The sequence below is a fragment of the Hipposideros armiger genome, unplaced genomic scaffold (genome assembly GCF_001890085.2).
Source record: "Hipposideros armiger isolate ML-2016 unplaced genomic scaffold, ASM189008v1 scaffold_253, whole genome shotgun sequence".
Classification (NCBI taxonomy): Eukaryota; Metazoa; Chordata; class Mammalia; order Chiroptera; family Hipposideridae; genus Hipposideros; species Hipposideros armiger.
This window is the reverse complement of record NW_017731603.1, coordinates 1961382-1980998: the sequence shown is the minus strand read 5'-3', so window position 1 is coordinate 1980998 and position 19617 is coordinate 1961382. Positions and strand designations below refer to the sequence as shown.

Sequence of the window (19617 nt, the reverse complement as noted above, 5' to 3'; positions counted from 1 at the left end):
CAGCCCAGCTCCAGGTTGAGCTGTTGTTCAGCATCTTAGCTGTAGAGGGCAGTGTCACTGGCCCTCATATGTGGGATCCAAACCGGGGCCCTCTGGTCCCAAGCCAGCTCTTAACCATCGCGCCACTCAGCCGGCCGAGTGTAGTAATTTATAATTTTGCTGAGTCACAATTTTTTATCATGAGTGTGGTAGACCCCTCAAGACCCATCATGTCACAGTTCATTAAAGGGCTAAAGGAGGTTTGAAATGTTTCAGGTACATTTGACTTGATCCTAGTGGAGAAAATTATAAATCATAGTGGTTTACAGCATTGCAGGATGAACTCTCACAAACGTCAAGGGTCTACTGCAGTGGCTTCTAGCTTGCCAGAAAAAAAAAAAGTTGCTGAAACTTAATATCAAGCAATGGGCATCAGGCAAATGAACAGGTAAGTGGCCTTCCCCAGAACCAGACTAGCAACACAATCCCAGACAACATAGAGCTAATTCTGTGGCCATTGGAGCCTTGAGAAATCAAGGAGCCTGGAGGCGGAACTTCAGGTGGACCCACAAAACAGTACTCTCCAAATTCATAAGCCTCTGGAAAGAGAAATGTGCTCTTCCGTATGATGTGATATAACAGGAGAAAACAATTTAACTGTCAGCTGCCTTCCAACCCAGTTTCTCCCAGAACACAAGGTTTTACAGGTCACAAACTCCGGGGTTAAACAAACCCAGCTTTGAATTCCAACAATGCAACTAACCCATCAGCTATGTGACCTTGAGTCAATTTATTAAGTTAGGTGACTTGTTTCAACGCCTGTCTTCATAGTCAACGTGATTTGTTTAACATTTACCTCTTAAAATTGTGTAAGTCAGACAGCATCCAGAGTTCCTGTCTCTGCTCCCGGGACAGGAGCCCCGACCCCAGGAAGGGTGTGGCCCTCCCATCCGGCAGCATGGCAGCGCGCTTGCTCTCATCTGCGGCCTCCCAGGCCCCTTTGATTACACTGCCCTGGCCTCCCTCCGCTGAACTCTACAGAGAAGACCTCAACAGGCATTTTTACCGTCTTGACTTCTCTCCAAGGTCTTCAAGTCAATACTCAATGTAGGGAGTATTCATGTAGGGATTCGAATCCAGCTAAGAATTTGAGACTCTAAATGGGCAAGTGGAATTAAACTCAAGATTTTTATTTTTTGAGGTGCAACAGGCTCAGTATCAATAACCCTAGGAAGGATTCCCGTATACCAAGGTGGGACTGACAATGACATTACACTGAAGCAGTAGGTGCTGTGCAAACCACTCTTCTGATCATGGCCCTCCAGAATGTTGTCCAGCAGTGGAAACACCTGGACGTCTGTGCCCCGTTTTCCCTTCAGTGTCCCACAAAGATCAGCCTCCCAGACTGCCAAGAACTTGCCACGGGGCCAGTTTCCCACCTCTTCCCACCACCATTTCCTACCTAGTAGGAGTGAATCAGACAAACAATCTGACTTTTTAAAAATTATTTAATTTAGTAGTTTTCTTGGAAAAAAACAGTAAGGCAAAAAAACCGAAAATATATATAGTTTTGTTTTGTTTCCATGTGACTTTATTTCACCTGAAGGGCTTGACGCTTCTTCCATTAGTAGGAATCTGACCAAGGAGCAGGCTGGAAATGTAGCGTAGATGGTGGAGGAAGGGAGGGCAGGGGGATGACAAAGCAGGAAGCGCAGTTTAGTCGGGGGATTCCCACTCTGTCTAAAGCCCCGAGCATCAGGCCGTGCTTTTACGGGCCTCCTAAAAAAAGCCCTAGCACAATCCCTTGCTTATGTTGGGAATCAAATCCGGTTCTTAGGAGGAAATTCCCCAGCAGTTGCCCCCGTCTCTAGTTCATCGCAGCTGGAAAGGGGGGCGTGAAGGGAGGGCCTGAGGAGCACTCATTTGCCCAGTATAAGTCCAACTTCCCTGGAGGGCTGGCTTCCTCTGGAATGACATTGCCCCCTAGGACCTACACTGGCTGAGGCTCAGCAATTAGGGAACAGAAAAAAAAAACAACACAAATGGAAAGCATACAAGGAAGGCACCTCAGTTTGTGATCCTCAAACAAGGGTGGCTTGCAGGGGGGTGAGATTTCTAAACAAGACAACTAAAACAAAAACAGAATGAAGAACAAAGGAAGCCAGGGCCCAATGAGAGCAGTTCTCGTCCCCACCCCGTGGGACGGTGCTTTCAGCCCCATATTCTAGGAAGAAGGTTCTTTTGGGAATCAGCTGTGTGCTGTGGTTTGGACTGCGTTTGTTTCCATGTTAAACTGGAAATTACCCTCCTGACTTTCGACCCATACTCTCCCTGACGAGAGAAGGAAAAAAGGCAGGAAAGAGGTTAGGATTTCATTTCCAAGAGTCAGGTACTTAGGAGAGCAGACTTTAGACAGCAGTGGGCACTCCATGATGCAAACCATGTTCAGTAGCGGCTGGACATGATCCTGCTCAGGGTCTGAATATGTCCGGCCCTAATGGATGGAAAGCAGAGGAGGCTGCGATCCACATACGTACGTATCCAAGAGAGTCCCGGGGAGACAAGTAATATCAAAAAACAAGTTTCTTAATGGGAAGAAGGAAAATCAAACAAAAAATTAGATTTTTCTCTACATATATATAATATACAGATATTTAACACCTTATTCCATACGTGGCTCCAGTCCTTGGGGCTTGAGGGATGGTGACAACTTTAATTCCGGATGAAGTCGTTCCCTCAAATTCTGAAGTGGATCAGAACGGGATAGGTCATGTTTTGCTCCCCACTGGGGCACAGACCCCAACTGGTATTGTGCCGAGAGAGAAGAGAAGAAAGGCAATGAAGGATGGGGATGAGGAGGAGGTGGGAAAGCAAAAGTGGCCAGCAGTCTTCTTCCATCCCGCCTTATGTTCTCAGAAGTTCTCCGCCTGAGCAAAGTCCGTAAAACCCCTCTGTGAGGGTGCCGCAACCCTCCTACCAGCCACCAAAGTGGCCTCTGGTTGCTGTCAAAGAAGATGGAGAACAGCAGAAGGGAGTTTTACGTGAGTGAAGATAGAAACTTCCAAGAATGGAACGGTATTCCAACAGTACAGAACAATCCCCCTGGCAAGTGGTCCAATATGCAGCTGTCTATGCACGGACACCCCATGAAACTGACCCCGCTGGTGAACACATTTCATAACGTCAGGCCTAAGTTCCACCATAGTCTTTCACAACGCCTCTTGGTAAGGTCTTACATGCTTCTTTTCAAAGAAACTTCTAAAATCAGCTCTTGCTCTCAACAGCACCAAAAAGCCTGATTCATAATCTTGTGTAGATCTTGGCTGAGCAGGACACTAAAAGGGGAGGGTGAATGACATCATCTTAAATGGGGGCAGAGGGAGAAGGAAGGGCCAAGGATGCTTGACTTTGCAGAAGTGGAATAACTCTAACTTTCAGCCACTAAACCTCTCCCGTACAAACATAGGTATCTAGTATGTCGATTTCAGTTTCAATCAGCTAAGGCAACCAGCCAATCACCACCACTGGCATCTGCTTCTGGTGATTGATTTGGAAAAAATGATTGGTTAAGACAAACAAACTTGAGGAAAGCACTCAGTAAGATAGTCCCAAGTGCCAGCTTTCCTGCATGTCCTCTGTCCTCTTCGCCTTTGGCTCCTCCTCCTTTTCATGACTGCCAGCTCAGAAAATGTCCGGGCATGAGGTCCAGTCCTGTTTTTCTTTACACTCCCAGTATCCTCCCCTATAAACGTGGGTCAACTCCTTGGTAACAGGGTCCTTCTTCCGCTCAAACCACAGCGCCTTATAGGGGTCATAGGGTGTGCCTAAAAGGGAAAGAGGGTCAAGAAAAACAGAATCAGAGCCCAACGCACATGGGTATTCCCTACACATCAAGAAATCCACTGGAGGGCAGCTGCGTTACCATCCTCCGTGGCTTTCACAGCTTCTGCTTCTCTCTTCTTTCTGGAAAGCCTCTGCTTTTCCTCTAGGCGTTGCTTCTCGGCATTCGCTTCATCCCAGCGCCCATTTTCCATCAGTCTCTGGTCGGGCCGTAACCGGCTGTCTGTGGGGGCAGTGCCAGCTTCCGGGGCATTGAGAGTGAGAGCAAGCTCTGAGAAGTAGTACATGTTTTCTGCATTCTTCCTAAAAATGAAAGAGGAGAAAGAGACAGGGTAATGCCAGAGCCCAGTGAGCTAAGGAGCAACAAGCAAGCACACTGCCGACAGGCTAATCACCAGGCTGTTCTACAAGTGCAAAGGCTCAAGGACCACGTCCCCTTCCCCTAACTAAGAGACCCAAACTGAACCTCCTCATCCTCTCCCGAGCATCACTCAATTCCATAGTTTTCTGGGCTTGTGTTGTGTTCAGCTGAAAGCAGAGAGAAATTCATTAGGAAGAACGAAACACTCTAGCAAGTGAAAACTCCTTATTCTCGGATCCTCGCTTTCTTTTAACCACTTTCTGGGATAATGTTGGCTACTACTAAAGACTGAACATGTGAACTGATGATGGGAGACAAGTGGCCTCCATCTGAACTTATTTCTGAAGTCCTGTACATGGTCTCAGGAAGCTTTACATCGACACTGGGCCTTTAGGCCAAACTGGTAACAGGTGGGAGGCATCTTTCTCCTCTAGACCCTTCTGAAGAGTTTTGCTCTAAATTATAGAAAAATATCCTTTGGAATCACAGTCCAAAGAACCCTACAGAAAGCACCAAATATGGTTTGATCAGTGTGAACTTTGTTGGGACAAGGCATGCTACGACTTCAGTCATACAGTGCCAACCTTCTGGTAATCTCTCCAAAGGTTTGGGTTTCTCTTGCTCAATCCCTCACATAATTAAATGGGAAGGGAGGCAGAAATGCCGTCAAGATTGCTACAAGGTTGAGGCCATAGTACCATCTGGGCAGCACGCATACTGACACTCACGGTAAAGGGTTCCTTTTCCACAGCATGACCCTGCTTTCCTCTGCTTCATGGCCTCTCTGTCGAGCATCACCCCCGTTGTCCCCAATGACTGGCTGTACTTTGAAATAATCCATTTTCTCATCCCACGTCCCCAGCAGGACAAAGTGAACTTTTCCCGATGGATCTGTCACTTCCCCTGTCACCTGTAAGGATAAGAGCAGGGCTTTTAGTACAGATCACAGTCACTGTGGGCTAGCTTACCTGACTTGTGGAAACCAGTCCTGGTTAAATCCTGTTATGACACACACCATGGAGTCATCCAAATTATTTACATTTCCTTGAGATGCTTAAAATAACTGAGCCATGAGTTGGGGGGTTCATTGTAATTTTGTTGTATAGGAGTTTTTGGTGCAATGATATGCAGGAGAAGGCTGTGCCTGGTGCTCAGAATTACAGTATTTTCTTCTCTCCAGAAATCAGAAAGAGCCACAAACAGATTTAAACCCCTAACTATTCTTCACTCTCCCATCGAAACTCACAGCACAGTTAGTTCCACTGTGGGGTAACACACAACTCTCCCCCAGACTCATTCACAGGTCAGGCTGACCACGCCTCTTCCTGTAAGCCTTTTAGTCCTTCCTGTTTCCCATTTTCAGCCTGTCACTGCTCTTACTTTCTAACTTCTTTCTCATTAAAGAGAAGATGATTTAGTAATGCAATATAGTCTCCTTTCTTGCTGACTTTCTCCCTTCCCTCTCCTTTTTTTCAATATATACCGGGGGGGTGCCAAAAAAATGTACACATTTTAAGAGGTATTATCTATATATTACTTCTTGAAGTTGAATTGAATTATGGCAGCAATGTGTAGTACGATCAAAAGATGGAGTTAATCAAATGAATGCTAGCGTCATTCATTGTATTACAATTTTAATAGTTTTTCCTTTCTTAAAATGTATACCCATTTTCTTGGCAACTTCTGTATATATATTTAGATTATCCATCCATCCATCCATCCATCCCAGCCCCAAAGGTACTCTCTAAGGGACACACACTAAATAAAAAATTTGAATTCCAACTTCTCTTACCTTTCTTGCTATATCCCGAGAGAAGTAGCTATAAGGAACAAATTTAAGATTGCACTTGTCTCCTGTCTTGTGATTCACAATATCAATTTCACCAGACTACAATGAAAAAAATCATGCATTAGTTTTATTACAACTGGATGACTTGAATATCTGCCAAGCCCATGCCTCATAATTCTTTCCTTTTCAGTCTTAAATTCCGGCACTCCCTTGCTTTTTAAGATTCAAGTCTTAGCCAAATGTGAGAGGCTGTGGAATCCCTTTGCAACCTTGGTTTCCCAGGTTGGGATGAAGACCAATGACCTTTTTTTTTTGAATTGTGTGTCATATGTTAGGTGGCATGCTTTGACCTTCAGCACATACACGGATATTTACATAATTTACTTTTCTAAACCAATCCTCCACTAGTACCCTTCTGGAACTCTGCACTTAAATCAAAGTACTCTACTCACTATTTCAAGGCTGCAAACGGCAGGCCTTTCTGCACTTTATTCACTTCATTGTCTCCCCGTCTTTTCTGACTCTAAACCCCTCTTGAAGACACAGCTTAGTTCCCACACCTGCTTTTCTTGACTGCTCACAGTCCCTCTCTTCTCTGCCACCACTGTCATGAGAGCATATTGATAATTATATAGGTATTATCTTAGTAAACCTGTTATGCCACTGTATTTTGTTAAATACTTTTCAACTTACATGCAATTGTCACATCTCCAATGATACAACCTCTCTGTAAGGGACAATGTCTCATCTGACTTTGTATCCCTAGGACCCAGCAGCAGATGTCTGCCTGGTAGTAAATGTCTAATGAACAATGAGAAGATGAAGAGCAGGAGCCACGTTTGTTGTTTACTTGTATCCTTTCTAGTGTCCAACACAGTCCTGGTAGTCCCTGAACGAATGTTACACCTTGGTCATTTATAATAATTTGAGGTATAGAAACTCAAGGAGGTTGGGGTGGGGCTACAGCCTGAGAGCAATTCCTTAGGGGAAACAGATAAGCCGGTCACAATGGTCTGGGTTCACGTGCCCTAAAGACTGCAAAGACGTGCCTAGAAGGTATTCGGAACCTCAGAAGCACACTGGGCGCCTCTCTCACCTGGTCTATCCACAACTTGCCCACAATAATGTTGTGCACTGTTGTGGTGACTTTCTTCCAAGTGTAGTGGTGCCCGGTTGCGTGGAAAATACAGTGGATGCTACCTGGAAGCAGAGAGGGGCACACAAATTAAGCCACATATTAGGAAAAATAGAACCACGTTAGCTGGAAATCATGGGTTTTCTTCTTTCAATATTTCTTACTTTTAAAAGGAAAACAATGAGTCAAAAAGGATTTATAACCTTCTTAAGTATTGGAAGTGCTGATTGAATTTTTTCACTTGATTTTTAAATTTATGAATAAAACATAACTAAGCGATGACAAACACTGACAACTGATACAGCTTAGCTAGGAGGCAATATGGTGCAATTGCAGAAAAAATGAAAGCAAAATCTTCAATATTTTCGCCAACTGTGCCTGCCATACCAGCTGCAAAATTTATAGAAACAGTTCAAATCTGACACAGTATGAAAAAATAAAATTGCATTGTGGGAAGGAGCACACCTTGGCACTGGGGACCAGGCTCTATTTTCAGTAACTAGCCGTGTGACCTTAAGGGCCACTTATCTAAGGACCTTAACAATAAAATAGTAGTAGATAGAGCTGGGGCTTTGGACTCAGACAGGACTGGATTCAATCTGGGCTCCACTACTCATTAGATGTGTGACCCTGTGTTGTATAATAAAGGATCTGTCTGTTCTTTGTCCACGGTTCCTGGGAGGAAACCTCTCAATTCTTGGACTTTCCCAAACGACAGTAATGTCTTTGATATTCACGGGGGCCCTCAAAGTTTATGCCAATGAGCCATCTCGGTGGGCCCCTAGATAGGTACACTACCAAGATGACTCAGGATGAGGGCCAGCAGAAAGACCAAACATGTGATTAGTCATCTCACAGGGGTTGGACCTCCTGACCTTCTGGGAACAATATTCCTTTCCCTCCAGGGAGGGAAGGTGCCTGGATAGTGAGTTCAGTCATGTAGCCAATGAATCAATCAGTCATGCCTACATAATGAAACCCCAATAAAATCTCTGGACCATGAAGCTTGGTGGCACTTCCTGGTTGAACCCATCAGTGTGCCAGGAGGGTGATATGCCCCGATTCCATGGGGAGAGGGCATCGAAGCTCTATGTTCAGGACCCTCCCAGGCCTCAGCCTGTTTCTCTTCCTTTGGCCAGTCCTGATTTGTATACCCTTTATAATAAAACTGTAATAGCGAGTATAGTATTTTCCTAGTCCTGTGAGTCATTACAGGAAATTATTGAACCCAAAGGAGTTGTGGAAACCCCTGAATTTATTTATATTTCTTTATCCATCTGTAAGTAAACTTGGCCTAACCACATCTTGTTGTGCCTTAAATGTCTGTTTATTTGCCCAGTAAAATGTTTTAAACATAACAGGCACTCAGTAGATACAGTCTTCTCATGTTCCTATGAGTTAATCTCAAATGAACACCAAACCAGAACCAATGGTTTGAACAGAAATGACTGAAGATTCAAAACAATAAAAAATTTTAAAGATATATATATGACCTTTTTTATATATATGACCGTATATATACTCTATATAAAATATAGTCAATCCCAGTAATGGTCTAACTGTAAGCTCCCTCTGTACCCACTAGTGAAAAGAACACTAATTGTGGCTTAGGTGTGTCCTTCTTTTACAGAAGATTAAAGGCCCTGGTGGCTGCAGGAGCAGTGACGATGACGACAGCAGTGACATTAACAACAATACTAGCAACTCTGGCTGAGAGGAGTGCTGTGCACCAGACACTGTGCCATGTCCTCCTCATGCATTATCTCATGTAACCTTCACAACCATCTTCAAAATGTGTCCTAACTCTTGTGCTCCACGCCTCTTCCACCACCACTGCAGTCTAAATCGCCATCATCTCTTGCCTGAATCTCTGTAACAACTTCTTTTTTGGTCTCCCAGCTTCTACTTTTGCTCCCTTGAAGTCTCTAGTGAAAATGATCTTTTTTTTTTTTTTTAAGATTTTTATTGGAGAATTGGGTGGAAGGGGAACAGACAAGTTGTGTCCTTTTGTTCTTCAGTCTAGTTGTGGAGGACGTTGCTTCACTGGCCCAAGTTGGCACCATCATTGCACTCTTCCTGGGAGAGGCAGATCAGTCGCCGGCTTCTGGACAGCCGCTCATGGTGGCTGCTGGCCGCTCACGCTGGCTGCTGGCTGCACACGGTAGCCCATGGCAACCCACTGCAGCAAGGGCTGCAGCCTACGCCATCACCGGCGACTCAGGGCAGCCCAGCTCCAGGTTGAGCTGTTGTTCAGCATCTTAGCTGTGGAGGGCAGTGTCACTGGCCCTCATATGTGGGATCCGACCCGGGGCCCTCTGGCGTCCCAAGCCAGCTCTTAACCATCGCACCTCTCGGCCGGCCCGAAATGATCTTTTTAGAACGTGTCACGTCAGCTCACCACACTGCATAAACCTCTCGATGACGTCCCGCTGCAGTAGAACGAACACCCTCTGAACTCGTCGCCCTCGTCCCTTCTTGCTCACTGAGCCAGCTGCTGGGGCCTTATTGTCCCTCCAACGTGCTAGGCTTGCTCCCCGCTCAGGACTTTACCTTTGGGGTTCTTGCTGCCTGTTTAACACCCTCAAGATACCTTTTGCTTGGTGTCCTTTTGTTATTTAGGTCTCTGCTCAAATGTAACCTTTTCAGAGAGGATTTCCTTGACTACCCTACCCAAGGAACCACACACATACTCATTTCTCCAGTAACCTCTATCTCCACTTACTCTCTTTTCTTCACAGACTTACCACTATATAAAATTAAGTTATTTATATATTTACTTTGTTGTCTACTTAAGAAAAGAATGCAAGCTAAATAAGAGCGAAGTGGCTTCTCTTCACGGCTGTACGCACGGCACCTGGAATATTTTCTGGCATACAGTGGCACTTAAATTGATCTGTTGATGCCTCAGCTGCAGGCGCTGTTGTCCCCTATATTTGTTTCCTGTCACTGCTGGAACCAACTGCCACAACTTAGTGGCTTAAAACAACACAATTTATGCTCTTTCAGTTCTGGAGGTCAGAGTCTAAAATCAAAGTGTCAGAAGAGCTGTTTTCCTTCTGACGGGTCTAGGGGAGACTCCATTTTCTTGCCTTCTCCAGTGTCTAGTGGTCACTTGCATTCTTTGGCTTGTGGTCCCTTTCTATTGGGTTGTTGGGAAAGTCATGACGCATTTTTGTATTGAAAAACATAGAAAAATACGTCATGACTTTCCTGACGACCCAATAGCATCACTCAAACCTCTTGCTTCTGTTGTCACTGATTCTGATCCTCCAGCCTCCCTCGATAACAACCCTCATGATTATTTTGAGCCCACAGAATAACCCAGGATTATCTCCCCATCTCGAGATGCTTAACAAAACCACACCTAAAAAAGTTCCTTTCATTACATAAGTGATATATTCATTGGTTCCAGGGAATAGAATGTGGACATATTTGGAGGGAGGGGAGCCTACCACATCCCCATTTTACCACTGAAGACTCTAAGCTCAGAGAGGTTAAGTAATTTGCCCAAGGTCACACAGTTACAGAGTGCCAGAGCAGAAGTTAAAAATAAAACCAAAGCATCTGTATAGCCCAATATCATAACTCTTATGTCTCACCCTAACGACGTACCTATTGTTCTGTAGTGTTTCTTCCAGCTCACAGGGATAGTGGAAAAACAAAGAACGCCTTATGACTGCCTTCCTTTATATAATATTTGTGTCTTGAAAACTTGACATTATGTTAAAGATCTAAAAATAGAGCCATTTAAAATGTATGAAGGGGAAGATAGCCACTTGTAGAATGGTGGAATTAAGACTTCCATATGCCTGCTCCTCAATAAAATCAACAAGATCACTAACGAAAGTGATCAGAATCAACTTTTTTCAGAACTCTGGAAATTAACCAAAGGCTTACAATAATCCCAGAGGCATTTATTCAAGAAAAAATGGCGGAGGGCCGGCCGAGTGGCATGTTGGTTAAGAGCTGGCTTGGGGGGCTGGCAGAGTGGCGCGATGGTTAAGAACTGGCTTGGGATGCCAGAGGGCGCCGGTTCGGATCCCATGTATGAGGGCCAGTGACACTGCCCTCTACAGCTATGATGCTGAACAACAGCTCAACCTGGAGCTGGGCTCTCTTAGTTCAACGGCGACGGCGTAGGCTGCAGCCCCTGTGGCAGTGGGTTGCCATGGGCTACCATGTGTAGCCAGCAGCGTGTGACTGTGAGCAGCTGTCCAGAAGCCGGCGACTGATCTGCCTCGCCCGGGAAGAGTACAATGATGGTGCCAACTTGGGCCAGTGAAGCAACGTCCTCTACAACTAGACTGAAGAACAAAAGGACAGCAACTCGTCTGTTCCCCTGCCCCCAATTCCCCAATTGAAAAAAAATAAAAAAGAGCTGGCTTGGGACGCCAGCTCTGAGCAGCAGAGCCCCGCTTCGGATCCCACATGAGAGCCAATGACACTGCCCTCTACAGCTAAGATGGTGAACAACAGCTCGACCTGGAGCTGGGCTGCTGTTAGTCACCGGCGACAGCATAGGCTGCAGCGGGCTGCCATAAGCTACCGTGTGTGGCCAGCAGCCAGCGTGAGCTGCCAATAGCTGCTGTGAGCGGCCATCCAGAGGCCGGCAACCGATCTGCCTCACCTGGGAAGAGCGCAATGATAATATCAACATGGGCCAGTGAAGCGATGTCCTCTACAACTAGACTGAAGAACAAAAGGACAGCAACTTGTCTGTTCCCCTTCCCCGATTCCCCAGCGCTGTTCCCCTCCCCCAATTCCCTAATAAAAATCTTAAAAAGAAAACATTAAAAAAAAAAAAAAGAAAAAATGGCTGAATCTCAGTAAGAAAAATTAACTTTGTGGCAGGCATTTCAACTTGCTCTAATTCCATCCTCCTCTCCCCAGCTTGGCAAGTAGCTTTGAAAACCAGCAAGGAGCCTCACAAACACTTTTGGGGAGCTTCACGCTTCACCAGCAAGTATGAAGCTCCCCAAAAGCCCCATCCTCAAAGAATTGTCCTTATGTGACCTATGTGGTGGTTTCTTGTAAACTCCCACTCACAGGGCTTATCTTTATTTGTCCTGACTCAGCACCTAGTCACCTCAAACAGCCTTTCTCCCTGGGGCTATTATCAAAAACATCAGAGGCAAGTGTTTAACACAGCAGCTGCCTAAGGTGGTGATAATGGTTGGAGAAATTGAAGAAATAGCAGTTAGAAATTCCCCAAATTTGATGAACACATTAGTCTATACATCCAAGAAGCACAATGGACTCCATGTAGGATAAACTCGAAGAGCACCACACCAAAATCCATCAAAATCAAACTATTAACACGTTAAGCACCGTGTCAGTCACCAGTGACTGACGATATACAATTTAAAAAATTATATTCTTCTATTAGGAAAACTAATTTCACTTGAATCACTTTCACACGTTTCTTCTACTGACATTGTCACTGTTACGGGTAAAGAAAAAATTTTTAAACTGCACTGGAACACGAACCACAGAAAACTGACTGAAGAGAAAGCATATCAGTGAAATCGGATATCACAGGCTAAACGGAAAGAAAGACAAAACAGGCTTGGCGCTTTATGTGTTAAAAGACAAAGAGAAAATCTTGAAAGCAGTAAGAGAGAAGTGGTCCTTAAAATATGATTAGAAACCACTGTGGACAGAAGGCAGTGGGATGACACATTCAAAATGCTGAAAGAAAAAGACTGTCAAATCAAGAATTCTATATCCAGAAAAACTATTCTTCATAAACAAAGGAGAACTCAAGACATTCCCAGATAAACAAAAACTGAAAGACAGCATAGCTAGCAGATTTAGAAGGCATACTAAAGTCCTTCAGGCTGAAATGAAGGAACACTTGGCAGTAACTTAAATCTACACAAAGAAATAAAGAGACTAGTAAAGGAAACTACATTCAACTATGTAAAAGACACTATAAATGTATCCTTTGCTTGCAACTCTTCTTTCTCCTATATGAGTTAAAATACAACTGCATAAAGAAACAGTTATAAAGCTATGCTGATGGAATTATAATGTAAAAAAAAATAATTTGTATGAAAATAAAAGCACAAAGGAGGGAAAGAGGAATGGATACGTATAAGTGGCAATGTTTTTGTATACTATTAAAATAAGTTTTTATTAATCTGCACTAGATTAGAAGTTAATTGTAATAACTATGATAACCTATAAAAATACCTTTAAAAATATAATAAAAGAAATAACAAGAGAACTAAAATGGTAAAGTGGAAAAACATCCAAAGAAGGCACTAATGGAGGAAGAGAGGGACAAAAAAGACCTAAGATGTACAGAAAACAAACACCAAAATAGCAGATGTAAATCCTACCTTATCAGTAATTATAATAAATACAAATGGATTAAAGACTCCAATCAGAAAGACTTAGAAATTGGAAGGATGGATAAAATGTATGAGGGGAATTTTTTTACTACAGTACCACTCAGGGGCAAATTCAAGGAACTTGGAGCCCAGTAGTGTCACTGACACAGAGATTGACAGGCTGGGTGGTTGTTTTATTCATATTCCCAAATTGTGATTCTTCTTGGGCCAGAGAACTCCAAAACTATAAAATCATCTTATTTAAATGTATTTCTTTAAACCTCAAGGCTATCACTTAGTTCCAATATCCTGGAACTTGATGAGAAAATTCTTGTTTATCCTCTTAGCATGGTCTTCATCATTTTGTAAACTTCAATCATATTTTCTAAAAGCATTCTTCTTTCCAGATTACAAGAATTTGAACCTGTGTAGTCTGTTTTATAGGGAGACTCAGAACCCCTGCCACCACCTCAAAAAACCATCTATCTGCCTACTCACTCACAACCCTGTTCCTATATCTTTCTTCAGCAACACCAACTGGCTTAACAATTTACCCTCTCAGAGCTGAGTGCCACTGCAAATATGAAAATTTCACTGCATAACTCTCGTTCCAAGTCACTGATCCAAAAAAGTGAAATATAACCATCTCCAGGGCTAATGTTTGGAAAGCCCACTCTTTATCCTTCTGTATTCAGTGTCCTGTCACTATGCCAATACTTTGTTCAGTCTCCCTGTAAGGCCGATGTCTTTGTTTTGTTCACTTGTATTTTCTAAGCGCCCAGAGCCATGCCTGGCACAAGGTGGACCTCAGCGTGTAAGAGATGAGGGGACTTCAAAGACAACACAACCTAGTGACCGGAATCTTTACATAACCATAGGAATGGAATCCTATCATACTTTAACTCTATAAAAAATTAGATCACCACTAAGACCATGTTCATACAGTTATTTACCCCTCAAAGAGCTTTAGACTAGTCAAATTACAGAGAAATGTATAACACATCACTGGTAAGTTGGGTTTATTGCTATTGAGTTGTCGGAAAAGTCATGACACATTTTGGCAATGAAAAACAGAAAAATACGTCATGACTTTTCTGACAACACAATAGTTTTTAAATGTGTATACAACCTTCCTTAGAATTAAATATAATCCATCTCTTTAGAGATCCTCCAATGGCCTCTGAAACTCTCCACGGGTGAAAGTCATACCGCAATACGACCACTGAACACCCTAGTTCTGCAAATTAGGTGTCAACATCCCAAGCATTTATTGCTCTTAACCTAATACCAGGCGTGCCAAAAATGTATACACATGACCTGTATTCATCTTTTGTTATCAGTATATATCGAGCATTACAATTTTAATACACTTTTTTTCCTTTCTTAAAATGTGTATACATTTTTTGGCACCCTGTGTACTTACGCAATTATTAGCTCCAAAGATAATGAAGGAATTAGAACCTTTTTAGGTCCTCAGTAAAGATCAAGATCAAAATCACTTTGTCTCCTTTTCAACTAAGGGCCTTGTCCCTGTGTATATTAACCATGAAACGATAGTTAACACTCTAGTTTCTTTTCTCCTTTTGTAATTGCAAACAATCCTGGATTTTTTTCTGGCTAATGTCTAGTTTGCACTATTCCTGCTATGTTTTGTGTTTCTGAGAGAAAGAGGAATTTATTAAAGAAGGTAACTATACTGCAATAATCAAGCACTGCTATGCCGCATCAAAGACCAGAACCAGGAAACAGAAAGCCATCGGAGCTCAGCCAGCTACTGTCAGCTCTGTCTCTAGGGAGCTACTTGGTTTCTCCCTATCTGCTTTGTGTTTCTTTCTCTGTAGACCAGCATTCACTCTTCAGTACACACGTGGCCAAATGGGGCTTCTCTATTTCAATGGAGTATCAAGAATCTCTGCTTTACTTTTTGAATAATCTCATATCCCTTAAAGTTACAGACTCTCTAACATTGCATATTAGGATTGACCTTTTTGATCTTGGTGCAAAATTAACTTGTAATCCCATAAGATCTTTAAAAATAAAGTTTCATCTTACCTGGAGTTCAGCCATTACATAAATGATACCTGATGCACCCGGCAGAGGAAGAGAGGGGAGAAAGGAGAGGAGAAGGGGGCGGGGCAGCCGAGAAACCTAACCTTGTAGTAACCAGAATTTTATAGAGAGAACCTGATTTCTAGGGTAATGGAAGAATCAACATCAGTTAAGAGATATAATTTTTTTTCCATGTTAGAATTTATATTTTAAAATAGTACTGAAAATGCATTAAATATAGCTAAGGAGACAAAATAATGGAGACTGGATGAGTTCTTAGAGCCCCATGCATCCTCACTCGTTTGATAGCTGAGAAGTTAAATGACTGGCACAAAGTCAGCTGGAAGGTTGCCCAAATCAGACTTCCGGTCTCTTGACTCCTGAGTCAGTGACCTCCTCTATCATGCCGGAAAATCTCCCATTCCTGCAGCACTAACTCTTACAAAGACGGTGGCCTTACCGAGGGGCATAATGGAGAGGTATTTGCCTCGAAACTTGCTGGTGATTTTGATTTCCTGACGCAACGTCCAGCCATGTTTGGAGTCGGCATGGTGCGCAGCAGCAGGGGGATGATGACTCACCTTGAAGAAATCAGTGGTTCAAATTAAGAAGGAAGAAAGGAGAGGAAAAGATACTGACTATTAATTAATTGGTGATAAGCACCCAAAAGTCACACTTCTCAACAGCAGGTGACCACCAGGGCCTCCAGTGCAGAAGCCAGTTGGGCAGTAAGGGCGACAGGGACTGGAATTTCTGCAAACATAACGCCCAGGGGAACAACCAAAAAAACACGCCTTTGACCAAAAAGGACATGTGTCACCGTCCCAAGGCGCCGTTACCTGTTCACAGATGGATCGGTACCCATTCTCCTCTAATCGGTCCAGTTCAAAGGTCTCCCCAAGTAGTGGGTTGAAGGGCTTGCTGGTACGGAAGACAGTAGTGGAGTAGGAGGACACGGTGAAAGCTGCAACATAACAGAGCTGTTCTAGAGAGTTCTCACATTTTGCAGCTCGGTCTAACAGCTCATGGTATTCCAGATCTTCAGTGAGGCGCTGGAGCATGGATAAGGGCTCATTAAAGTTCACCTGTCAGGAAAAGAACAGATATAAAAACTTAGCCCACAAAGCTACAAGAGATAGCTTAATTTTTGCAGGTGAAGAAACATACTGAGATGTTGAGATGAAAAAGCAAATCACTGGGAAGAGAGGAGGCCTCTGAGTAGAGCAGCTCTAAGGTCTGTAAGCAATCCGTTCTCCCAGGTCAACTGCTCACGTCCGTGAGTGGTTCATACCACCAGTTTCATCTCTTTCACTAACTATAAGCTCTATGAGATGGGATCATGCCTCTCCTATTCATCGCTGCATAGGCAAGCATCATCAATGCCTTGCACATAGGAGAACACATCAAACAGGCACTGAATGAATGAATAAGGGAGGAAGTGTATTTTAGCACAGGTATACCCAGAGAGGAAGTTAGGTATTTAAAATTCTTGAGGAAGGAAAGAAAGGGCAGTAATTTTTCAGTACAGGCATGTCCTGGCTAGTGAGACGAAAACACTATTAAGTTCAGCTTCCACTCCTGGAGTAGATGATTGCTAAGTGTCAGTTCACTTCTACTTCCGGCCAGGATTCTGATTTCTTAGCTCTGAGGCTGGACAGCTGGTTTTAGGACCTGGAGTGCTCAAGATGGCGGCTGACAGGGGGCTGTGAGTGCTTCTACCTTTCAAGATTCAGAGCCAACTTAGGGCACTCAACCACTGGGTATCTGTGTGCTTCTGTCGGGGAGAAGATGTTCACTCAATCATTCACTCACTTATTCATTCCACAAATATTTACTGAGCCCTCATGTGTGCCAGACCCTAGCTACTCACTGCACATAGAGAATCGAACTAAAGAGACATTGTTTCCTGCCTCCCGCCCCCGCCCTTTAAAAAAAGAGTTACCTTCTAAATGGACTATTTGGAATTTAGGATGACATTAGTATTTTTTAAAATGTTATAAAAAAGGTGAGGTTTCCAAGCTAGCCTATAAAGCTTATTTAACCTGCACAGGCCTGGATTTCACTAGCCTGAGTTCTGAGTCCAGAGAACAGAGGAAGGAAAAAAAATTTCCTTTCTGTTGAATGGCGCTGGTCTAAAACAACATTTCAGTTAAATAAACCAAACAAAACCACTTTTCTTTCCTATGGTCCCACCTTTTTCTGCATTTTTGTGCAACTTCCTACCCGCCAATCCCTGAGCCACATACTCCCCTAATATTTACTGTCCTCTCAATTATGAAATATCTTGTAATTTTCATTATAACAATTTTGAAAACAAAGTATGAAGGAGAAAATTTACTTGAAATGCCATCACCCAAAGATAACCACTAAGATTTTCATGTTTGTTTCTAGGCATTTGTACATTTCTAAAAAATAAAAAAATATACTACAGCCTGCTTTTGCTCTGAGGAACATACTGAGCATTTCTTTGTGAAAATTTCCCAAGTAAGACAGAAACACAGGACCGACATTAGAATATCTCTCTTACTGGGAAGTAGGAGCTATCGCCCCTCAACCAAAAGAGTGTGCCACACTCTGGAACCATCTTGACACTGAGAGAAGCACATTATAAGAAAAATGCACGCTGAGGGGCAACAAACTGATAAAACTTGAATCAACAGTTTTTTTTAAAGAGGGTGCTTATTAACATGCCAGCAAAACCTACTATTGGCAGAATTTCAGGCAACATTAAGTAATATTTCCATACATTTTGAGGAAAACGGGATGGGTGGTGTCCCCCACCGAAGACATATGAGCGCCTGGGACTAGAATCAGCGCATCCTTATACTGTCACTGCTTTTTACACACGCAGCCCTGCCCTCCAACAACCGCTCCAGGAACCACAGCTTCTCTAAGAGCGCCAAGCTTTTTGTATCGTTCATCTTATCACTCAGAGGACTAAGAGGCAAACAAATGAATCTGCGAATTAAAAATGGAAGAAAGCAGGGAATTAGTTATATACCTGATGGAGAGTGGGACAGCCAGAAAAGACAACCTAGAGATTAGCAATAGCAGGAAGCCGTAATCATGGGTAAGCTAGAGAGACAAAATACTACCGCAGCCCAGAGGCAGAGGCACCCAGCAGAAGCTGAGACCCCTGGAAGGACCCTGGGGTGTCTCCCTTCCTCCCTGCTCCAAATGTCTACTGGTGCCTTGTTCTGGTGGAGCCAGCCAGCTAGACGCCCGCAGACATGGAAGCCCAAGAAACACCGCCTAGAGGGACCAGCTTTCCTGTGACGCAGCACAGAGCAGGGGAAGGGCGAGGACTGGATCTGAGGCAAACAGGCACAGGACTGCACATTCCTAGGGGCAAAATCAACAAGGAACTAAGGGGAAAGGAGGACGGAGAGGTCACCTAGGCTCAAACTGTGTTTAAGCAGGATCCGCATTTCCGAAGCAGCAGAGGCCTGCCTTTCCAGACTACCTTCCCAGGGCACTTCCTTCAAGGCGCCAGGAAAGTGGGGTGTCTTCTCAGACCCCAATTATTTTATGTTTCTCCAGTGTGTTTACTCATGGCCTTTTCTTGTCTGAAGGTCAAGATTTTTCTAACAAAGCTCCTACACACTTACATATAAATCTATTTGTTTTCCGAGACCCACTTAACTAATTATGTCAACATTTGCTGAATGGTATACACATGCCAGGCACTAGTGAAGCACCAAGGTTATAAAGACCACTAAGACAGCCTCTGCCCATGAGGGGCGGTCTGTGGCGAGACAGAAACCACACACTGGGCCATAAGCCCCAAGAGGGTAGAAGGTAGAATGCTTTCTGTGTGTCTGCATGCCACGTACGTACCCAGCTGTGGGCAGAACCACCCTCCACACTATCGATTCTTTCCTTTTTCTACAAGTAATAGAACCCCCGATTTTTAACTAGGTGAAGCCACCCAGAATAGAAATCTTCATCTCCAGCCTCGTCCTCAGCTTGCTGTGGCCATATCACTAAGTTCTGGCCAAAGAGATTAGAGTGAAAATGGTTTATGCGGCTTCCAGGAAACACTCTTAAAAGGCAGAGGCATGGGCTGGCCGAGTGGCGCGTTGGTTAAGAGTTGGCTTGGGACGCCAACTCTGAGCAGCAGAGCCCCGGTTCG

The 19617-nt window shown here is 43.8% G+C and overlaps 1 protein-coding gene across 1 annotated transcript in view; it reads right to left on the bottom strand.

The window, feature by feature from the left end:
* Window positions 1–2547: 2547 nt before the first annotated feature.
* Window positions 2548–19617, bottom strand: part of OSBP (oxysterol binding protein) — a 32759-nt gene continuing 15689 nt past the window's right edge. The window contains exons 8-14 of the mRNA XM_019656037.1: window positions 16325–16570; window positions 15946–16066; window positions 7066–7169; window positions 5973–6068; window positions 4909–5090; window positions 3902–4122; window positions 2548–3803 (exon numbers count right to left, since the gene is read on the bottom strand). Of these exons, the coding sequence (XP_019511582.1) occupies window positions 3661–3803; window positions 3902–4122; window positions 4909–5090; window positions 5973–6068; window positions 7066–7169; window positions 15946–16066; window positions 16325–16570 (1113 nt within the window). The 3' untranslated portion in view covers window positions 2548–3660. The remainder of the gene's footprint in view (window positions 3804–3901; window positions 4123–4908; window positions 5091–5972; window positions 6069–7065; window positions 7170–15945; window positions 16067–16324; window positions 16571–19617) is intronic.